Raw genomic sequence first — 8,894 nt, forward strand, 5'->3', positions numbered from 1 at the left:
GCAAACCGCAGTTGGCTACATGGGAGTCCAACGACATAGCCATTATGCTAACTGCCGGTCCCGATTATTATGTAACTTTTTAAAAATTTTGTAACTTAATGAAAATTAAACACTTATCACATTTTTTATCTTTGAGAAAATTTTGTTACCACTTACAAATTTTCATACCTTTTCTGGGGCTATTATTTATAAAGGAAATAAGAATATGCCACTCCAAAATATGCCACTTCAGCCTGACAATTATTTTATGCTAAAGGCACTTGACAAGAAGATATAAGGAAAGTTGTCTTTCTATTAGCCTAAAAGCAGTACATGAAATTGTAAGTATTTTCTTTCCTTCCCCCCTCTATCAAGAAAGACAATGGTTGACCACCAAAGACAATTTTAGACCCTTGTCAGTCAAGAGATGACATCAGAGGAATCTGTGTAACAAAATGTACTGAATAGTTTTATCTACTGATACAATTTAAATATGATTTGTTCCTTGAAAGTTCATGTGCTAGAAACTTAGTCCTCAATGTAAACGATTAATGTAAGAACTGAAAGCATTAAAATTCTTAGAAGAAAACATAGGTTAAAAATTCTTGAGCCAGCCTGTGGTATGGTAGTTAAGGTGGCTGGATCCCACATGGCTGACTAAACAGTTCAATTCCCAGACCCAGTGACTTAAAAAACACATTGGGTGCATGTGTGTGTGCATGCCCAAAAATCCCAAGATAAGAATGAAGGAGAAGGTATTGTGGCAGGGCCATACTCCCAGGGGGAGGACGCCCGGGGGGAGGGGAGAGTGTCCTCTCTCTCTCTCTCTCTCTCTCTCTCTCTCTCTCTCTCTGTCTCTCTCTCTCTTCTCTCTCTCTCTTCTTTCTTTCTTCTCTTTCTCTGGTGAGTGCACACTCCCTATAGCAAAATTTAAATGCTTCTTAGCATTATTATTCACAATTATTTTTTAATATGACACCAAAAGCACAAGTAATAAAGGCAAAAAGTAAGTGGGATAACATCAAAATAAAAAGTTTCTGCACAGCTAAAGAAATAATCAACAAGAGTGGCTCCATAGTCTGGTGGTCAAGGCAACCAGACCCCACATACTTGATTACATGGTTCAAGTTTGAAAACTAGTAGCTTGAGAAACATGCTAGGCACATGTGTGAGCATGCCCAAAATCCCAAAAGGAAAGGGAGATGAAGAAGAAGGAATTGCAACATGACCATTCAATGGCCAGGAGGGAGGTGGGCTTTCTTCTGTCCCTCTCTCTTCTCTGTCTCTCTCTGGAAAGTGCATGCACCTGTGCTAGACATTAGCTAGTAATGAGTGGCAGCCCTAAGAAATAAGCAGAAGGACACATGTCACATCAATCACAATTTATCAGGAGTTACAACCAAACTCTCCATGAAAATGCCTTCTTCCCATCCAGTTACTGGCACCTGGAAAGTGAGGAAAATCTCATTTTCCTTCCTTGGTTCCTGAGGAAGACACATAGGGATGACTGTAAATTTCCCTCTTATCACTCCTCATAAATACAAAAAGACCCAACCAGACATTTTGTTCAATATGCTGATCCCACGGGTTCCAATAAACTAATTGGGCAGTTCATCCTAATAAGGATGCTTCTATCATCATGGCTCACACTGGGCATGCTCAGTAGAGTCTAAGGAAGAATATTTAGAAGAAAAATAGAGGGGCAAAGCATTAATGGGACAAAGAAATGAGGTATTATCTGTTGAAGATAACTTTATATTATAACTGGATTTGGGAGAAATGTACACATGTTGGAATATTCACTTTGAAAGCTAAGTAATGTGATTGAATGTATAAAAGAACTTGAAATTTTAAAAAAAAATTTTTTAAATAAAAACAGAAAAATAAATATCTCAAATTCTTCACCTTTGAGAGAGCTGCTGCAAGCATAGGAAAAAGCATGAGAATTCAAACAAAGAACAAAGATAGTACTGAACAAAGATAGTACAACAGACCTCCCACTGTTAAATATTCATTATCACCTCTGGCAATAAAAATAACACCTAGCCAGTTCCAAACACAGTTGCTACCTAGCAACCTGCCTGACCAAAAGTCTTTTAAGTGTATTTCTTTTCTAAAATCTTCCTCTCCTATTAAATTCTCTTTTCTACCTACTTTTATTGTGGTTGTGGCTTTATTTTGCACCTAGGGATAGGTCTCTAATTTTAGTGATCTGGAGCCAAAGAACCAAGGATTTTACACAACACAGCTCAACACTCCCATCCTATGACACACTGTCTAGGAAAGAAAGAAAGAAAGAAAGAAAGAAAGAAAGAAAGAAAGAAAGCAAGAAAGAAAGAAAGAAAGAGGGAGGGAGAGAGGGAGAGAGAAAGAGAGAGGGATGGAGGGAGGGAAGGAGGGAGGAGGGAAGGAAGGAAGGGAGAATGAGAGAGAGAGGGAGGGAGGGAGGGAAGGAGGGAGGGAGGGAGGAAAAAGAGAAGAGAAAAGAGAAGAGAAGAGAAGTGAAAAAGAAACATCAAGAAACGAAAAGGCAGCCTATAGAATGGGAGAAAATATTTCTAAACTACAAATATGATAAAAGTTAATAGCCAGAGGCCAGGAGGTAGTGGTCGTTAAGGCACTGGACTCCCACATGGCTGACTGTGGTTCAAGTCTCAGACCCAGTGACTTGAAATCATTCCAGGAGTGTGTGGATGAGTGCTCAAAATCCCGAGAATTGAGGAGGGGGGATTGTGACATGGGATCTTCCTTGGGGGGGTGGTTTCTCACTTTCTCTCCCTCTCAGTCTTTCTCTGTCTCTTCAGCAAGCACACATGCCGTATGGCAAAAAATCTCTCTCTCAAAAAAAAAAAAAAAGGTTAGTATCCAAAAGATACAAGAAACTCATACAATTAAATAACAAAAAAGATAATAATAATAATAAAACAAGTAACTTGATGAAAAATGGGAATAGGACCTGAATACACAATTTTCTTTTCTTTTTTTTTTTAAATAATTGGTGTTTTATTTTTTCCCCCAACGGACAGACAGTTCTTCAGTCCTTAAAGACTCAGCTCCTTACATGGGCTTTGGTGGAGGGCGAGGGGCAATAACTGCAGGTCTAAATCGGGGTGGGGGTATTCAGTCCTTGTGAGCTTCACGGGATCGGTTCCTGACTACCTTGCCATGAATGGCGCAACTCACACAGTAATGTAGCTTCACATACAGCTTGGGGAGCACATAGGGATCGAAGACACTTACTTCGGAGATGTCCCTGATGGCTGTGGCCTCTACTATGTTTTGGGTGACGAACTTCTTAATAGCCTTGTCCTTGGGCACACACCGAGCGCAGATCGTGCAGTGAATAGGCTGCACATGGCCATGGCCCTTTTCAGCATGGCCGTTTTTCCTTCTTTTCTTCATCATCTCAGAAGCGAGGCCGTGAGACCTGAATACACAATTTTCTAAAGACAAGCAAATAATCAACAGGTATATAAAAAGATATCCAACATCACTAATCATTGGGGAAATAAAAATCACAGGATATTACCTCATACTTGTTAGAAGAAAAGAAGTGTTGATTAGAATGTTGAGAAAAAGAAAACCCTTGAACACTATTGGTAAGAATGTAAATTGATACAGTCATACGGAAACATGTGGAGGTACCTCAAAATATTGAAAATAGAACTACAGTATGATCCATTAATCCCACTTCATGTATATATCCAAAGGATTAAATCACTGTCTCAAAGAGTTATCTGCACTTCCATGTTCATTGCCACATTGAACAGCACTTTTTAAGAAAGCACCATGTTAATCTGCATGTGCTTATGTTTCACAAATAACAATCCCAAAGAGACAAAGAAGCCAAATGGCTCAGCATAAGGTTGCAGCATATGTCTGTTTGGGAAGTTTTAGTACATCAGTTTCTTATTTCTGCATCCTGAGAAATGTACATTCTTGAAAAAAACAAAAAGCTTTAATTATACACATTTTAATTTCCTTCACTTGTCACCCACCTCTCATTTCTACATCCCATCCATTTCCCCACCCACTGGATTACTTTATAGCAAATCCCAAACATATAATTTCATTCATAAATACTTTGGATTATACCTCCACAAGACAAGGCTCTTTTCCTACGTAATCAAATATGTATTTTTAAATAAATACCATGGGAAAGAAGGTGGTGTAGTACTAAACATGAATCTCTGCAAGGCAATCCCACATGGGAAGGTTTCTAGTTCAAGCATAGAGACCTTTCTGAGTATAATAATCATGTTCTTGCCCATGATCCAGAGCTGGCTGAAGGTGGGAGGGTAATAATAGCAAGGAGACTTTGTTATAGGTTCTCTCTTTCTCTCTGCCCTTCAATAAATATAAAACTTAAAAAAATTAGTAACAGCAGCCAGCTGGTGACGTAGTGGCTAAGGCAGCTGGATCCCACATGGCTGACTAAGCAGCTGAGTCCCAGATCTGGCAGCCTGAGAAACATTCCAGGCACATGTGTGTGCATGTCCGAAAACTTGAAAAGAGAAATAGAGAAAGGATTGTGGTGTGACCATCCCTTATGGGGTAGAGGAGGGGTGCTTTCTCTTTCTCTCTCTCTCACTTCATTTTTTAAATTAGTAGTTTCATAATATTAACAATGTCCCTGATTATTTTATAATTTTAATTTATAATTTTATTTATAGTTTGCTCTAAATATATTAGATCCAGAACCAGCAGTTAACATAATGGCTATCTCACTGGACTCCCATGTAGTAGACTGCGATTCGAGTCCCGGACCCAGTGGCTTAAAACTCACGGTAGGTGCATGTACATGTGTGCCCAAGATCCCGAGAGGAGAATGGAGGAGAAGGGATCGTGGTGTGGCCATCCCCCCTGGGGGGTCATTTTTCGCTTTCTATCTCTCTGTCTCTCTCTGTTTGGCAAGCGTACACGCCCTATAGCAAAAACCTCTCCAAAAAATAAATAAATAAATAAATTAGATTCAATAGGTACTTTTTTTTAGAGAGAGAGATTTTTGCTACATGGTGCATGTGCTCACTGGAGAGACAGAAAGACAGAGAGACAGGAAGCAAGAAATCACTCCCCAGGACTGGAGAGACCGAGAGAGGCAGGAAGCAAGAAATCACTCCCCGGAGGGATGGCCATGCTGCAATCGCTCTCCATTCTCCTCTTGGGATCTTGAGCATGCACACATACATGCCCAGCATGAATTGTAAGCCACTGAGTTTGAGATTCAAACTGTGGTCAACTCGTGGGAATCCAGTGATGTAACCACTATTCCATCCCCAATTGATCCATCTTTTAAGCCTATAGAGTTAAATCTATAGTGTGTAGAGTTTTTTTTTAATTTTGTGTTTCATTTTATTATTATTTTTTAATTTTATCAGGGAGAAAGAAAGGGAAAATAAGAAACAAGCCACCAGGTTTGGGACTCAAACCACGGTTGGCCATGTGGAATTCCAGTGCATTAACCACCATGCCACTTTCTGGCCCCTAGACTATAGAGTATTAAAAAAATTATATCTCTTTATAGGTTTGTCCTTCTTTTCCTTTGCATTATTTAGTTGTGGAAAATACTGAGTCACTTGTCCTGTAGAATCTTCAACATTCTGGAATACCAATCACATCACCTGGGAATAGTTTAACATGTTCTTATGAACAAGAAGTTAAATCTAGAGGCTTGATCATATCCATACTCAATTTTTGAAAAAATATACATTAAAAGTGATCTTCAAAAAGTTCATGTAGGGCCAGGTGTTGGCATGGTGGTTAAGGCACTGGAACCGCCCCCCCCCCCCCCCAGGCACCACAGTTCAAGTCCCAGATGCAGGAGCTTGAAAATCCTGCCAGGAACATGTGCATGTATGCCTAAAATCCCAAGAGGAGAAATGGAGAAGAGACTGTAGCATGGCCATCACCAAAGTGGGGGTGATTTCTCGCTTTCCCTCTCCCTCTCTCTCTATTTCTGTCCAACAAGAACACACGCCCTATGACGGAAACTGGGAAGGGGATGGTTTCATGGAAAATGTGTATTATGAAAAAAAATCTATGCATAGATTTCAAAATATTTTGGTACAAAAATAAACTTGTACTTTTTTAAAGAGGTTTTCACCTTAGGGTGTGTGCACTTGCCAGAGAGAGAGACAGAGACAACAAGAGGGAAAGTAAGAAATCACTTCCAAAGGGAGATGGCCATGCCACAATCCCATCTTCTCTTTTCTCCTTCTGGGATCTTGGATATGCACACATGTGGACCTGGCATGATTTTCAAGCCACTGGGTTCTAGACTCAAACCACGGTCGGTCATGTAGGAGTCCAGCAATGTACCACTACACCATCTGCTGCTCCCATAAACCTGGACTTGAATTCTATCTTTCTAAAAACTTTCTGAAGTCCCCTCACACATGTGGTATTGGAGACATATTGTCTGATTGTCTCTGTTTTTGTGATGATGTTATGAACCAGTGAGGTTGAATGTTGTTATCCTAAACTACTCACTGTAAAATTTCTTAGTTTTGGTTCTCCCAAGTAGAACCTAGAATAAGAATCTGGGCGCAAGAGGATTTTTTAGGAGGTGATCCCAAGAAGGCAAGTGACAAAAAGTGTGAAAAGCAAGAAAAAGTAACAAAAGTGTGCATTAGCAATTCCACCAAAACCTCCTGAGAAGCATGAAGACCTCCAAGAATTGTCTTTCTGGAAAACAACACGTGAGAGCTTGTGCCCATTGGCTCTCGTCTATAGGTTGAGAGTCACTGCTGGTGATACTAACTCATCCACTCTCTGAGATGACTCAGCATGCGGGAGCCAGGAGAACTCAAAGGATAACAGAGAAGGCTCTGGAGCAGGGAGAAAAAAACTCCCTGGGCATTGAGGACAGATGCTAGCAGTGGGAGAGGAATCTATGTGCCACAGGTCTGTCCATCACAGCTGAGGATAAAATCAGAGGTGATCCAGACTGTTGTTGCACTAGCATCAGAGATACTTGCTCCAGCCCTTTCAGCCCTTATCTAACATGTCAGTAATGACACTAGTAGCCAATAAAGATCATTGCCTAGATGTGTTTGTTATACAATTAAAATAGCAGTACAAAAAGAAAAGGCTAATTCTGTTACTCCTTAATTCAGTAGCTATTTTTCTTCAAGAAAAAATTTTCTCACAACAATTTGATTATTCTGAGATAGAGTTTGTGCAGGAAAAAAAAGGTAAATTCTTAGACTCTTTCCTTTTATGTGACAGTTGAAGAATAATAATGTAATAACCAATAAATGTTTTTAAAATTTTTATCTTTATATACTCATGGTCTTTAAAGTATATTTTGTATGTTTCAATGCAATGTAGTCATTATTTTTCTTGATATTCAAATTGTCCCATCTTTGGTTAATGGGAGCCCCTCAAAATATCACCTATCTCCTGAGTTCTTTAAACATAACCATAGTTGTCTGTTGCGGTATGGAATGGTTTGTCCCAAGATTTACATTAATAAATTTGGTTTTAATAGGCAGTCGTTGGATGTCCTTAAATTCATGTGTTGAGATTTGAACTGTGTTGCAAAGCACTAAATGAAAATTTAATGTTTACACAGCATCCCAGGGTGGGGCCTTTGAGGTCTGGTATATATAAGGAGAGGAAATAAGGCAGAGAGGGAAACTTATGGATACAAAGGACACTTTGCTCAAAGTTCTACCTTCTGTCAGGACATCTTGTAATGACTTTGAACTTGCCAGCCACCAAACTTGTGAGTTTTGTAAATAAATCTCTATTTTCTTGTATTTTTTTAAGAGGGATTTTTGCTATAGTGAACGTGCACTTTTGGAGAAACAGAAACAGAGAGGGGACCAGCAGTTAGTGTAATGGCTATGTTGCTGGACTCCCATGTAATTGACCGCGGTTCGAGTCCCGGACCTGGTGGCTTAAACTCACACTGAGCACATGTGCGCGTGTACCCAAGATCCTGAGAGGAGAATGGAGGAGAAGGGATTGCGGCATGACCACCCCCCCCGGGGGGGTGATTTCTCGCTTTCTGTCTCTCTGTCTCTCTCTGTCTGTCTGGCGAGTGCACATGCCCTATAGCAAAAACTCCAAAAAAAAAAAAAAAAAAAAAAAAAAAAAAAAAAAAAAAAAAACACCAGAAACAGAGAGACTGAAAGTAAGAAATCACCTCCCAGGGGGATAGCCATGCCACAATCCCTTCTCCTCTATTCTCCTCTCAGGATCTTGGGCATGCACACATACACATCCAGAGTGAGTTTCAAGCCTCTGGGTCTGGGACTCGAACTGCGTTCAACTACATGGGAGTCCAGCCATCTGCTGGTCCCTCTATTTTCTTTATAAATCTCCCAGTCTCCGATATTTCTGTTTGCAATGCAATAACAGACTAAGATATCTTTTTTAGCCTTTTTGCTTTTTGATATAACAAGGTGTTTCAAAGTCACTTTGTACATTTTCTGCCCAAAAATCTGAAATGAGCTATTTCTTAAAACATACTGGTTCCTTGTAGGATATATGATATTCAGAAACCACAATCTAGGTATGAGGAGTACTTTTCTCCTCTGTATTGATTGCTGTGGTTCTAACCATTCTTTGTGGGGAGGTATAGAATTTAATGAGTCCACACTGAAATTTCCCATTAAAATTTAGGGAACTTTTTCTTCTGGGGAGGATTTTTTTTGCTATAGGGCATGTGCGTTCTCCAGAAAGACAGAGAGAGACAAAGAAATAGAAAGCGAGAAATCACCCCCCAGGGGGAATGGCCACATAGCAATCCCTTCTCCTCCATTCTCCTCTTGGGAACTTGGGCACACATGCAGATACGCCCAGCATGAGTTTAAGCCACGGGGTCCGAGACTCGAACCGTTGTCAACTACATGGGAGTCCAGTGACATAGCCATTACTCTAACTGCTGGTCCCAGGAATTTATTTAATTA

At 40.0% G+C, this 8,894-nt stretch overlaps 1 protein-coding gene across 1 annotated transcript; it reads right to left on the bottom strand.

Moving 5' to 3' along the window:
- Positions 1 to 3,099: 3,099 nt before the first annotated feature.
- On the bottom strand, positions 3,100 to 3,417 carry LOC102502630 (40S ribosomal protein S26-like). The gene has a single exon (XM_027771047.1). It carries the CDS (start codon positions 3,382 to 3,384, stop codon positions 3,100 to 3,102), a length of 285 nt encoding a protein of 94 aa, XP_027626848.1. The 5' UTR covers positions 3,385 to 3,417.
- Positions 3,418 to 8,894: the final 5,477 nt, after the last annotated feature.

Source organism: Tupaia chinensis, unplaced genomic scaffold (genome assembly GCF_000334495.1).
Source record: "Tupaia chinensis unplaced genomic scaffold, TupChi_1.0 Scaffold000180_1, whole genome shotgun sequence".
In the NCBI taxonomy this organism is placed as follows: domain Eukaryota; kingdom Metazoa; phylum Chordata; class Mammalia; order Scandentia; family Tupaiidae; genus Tupaia; species Tupaia belangeri.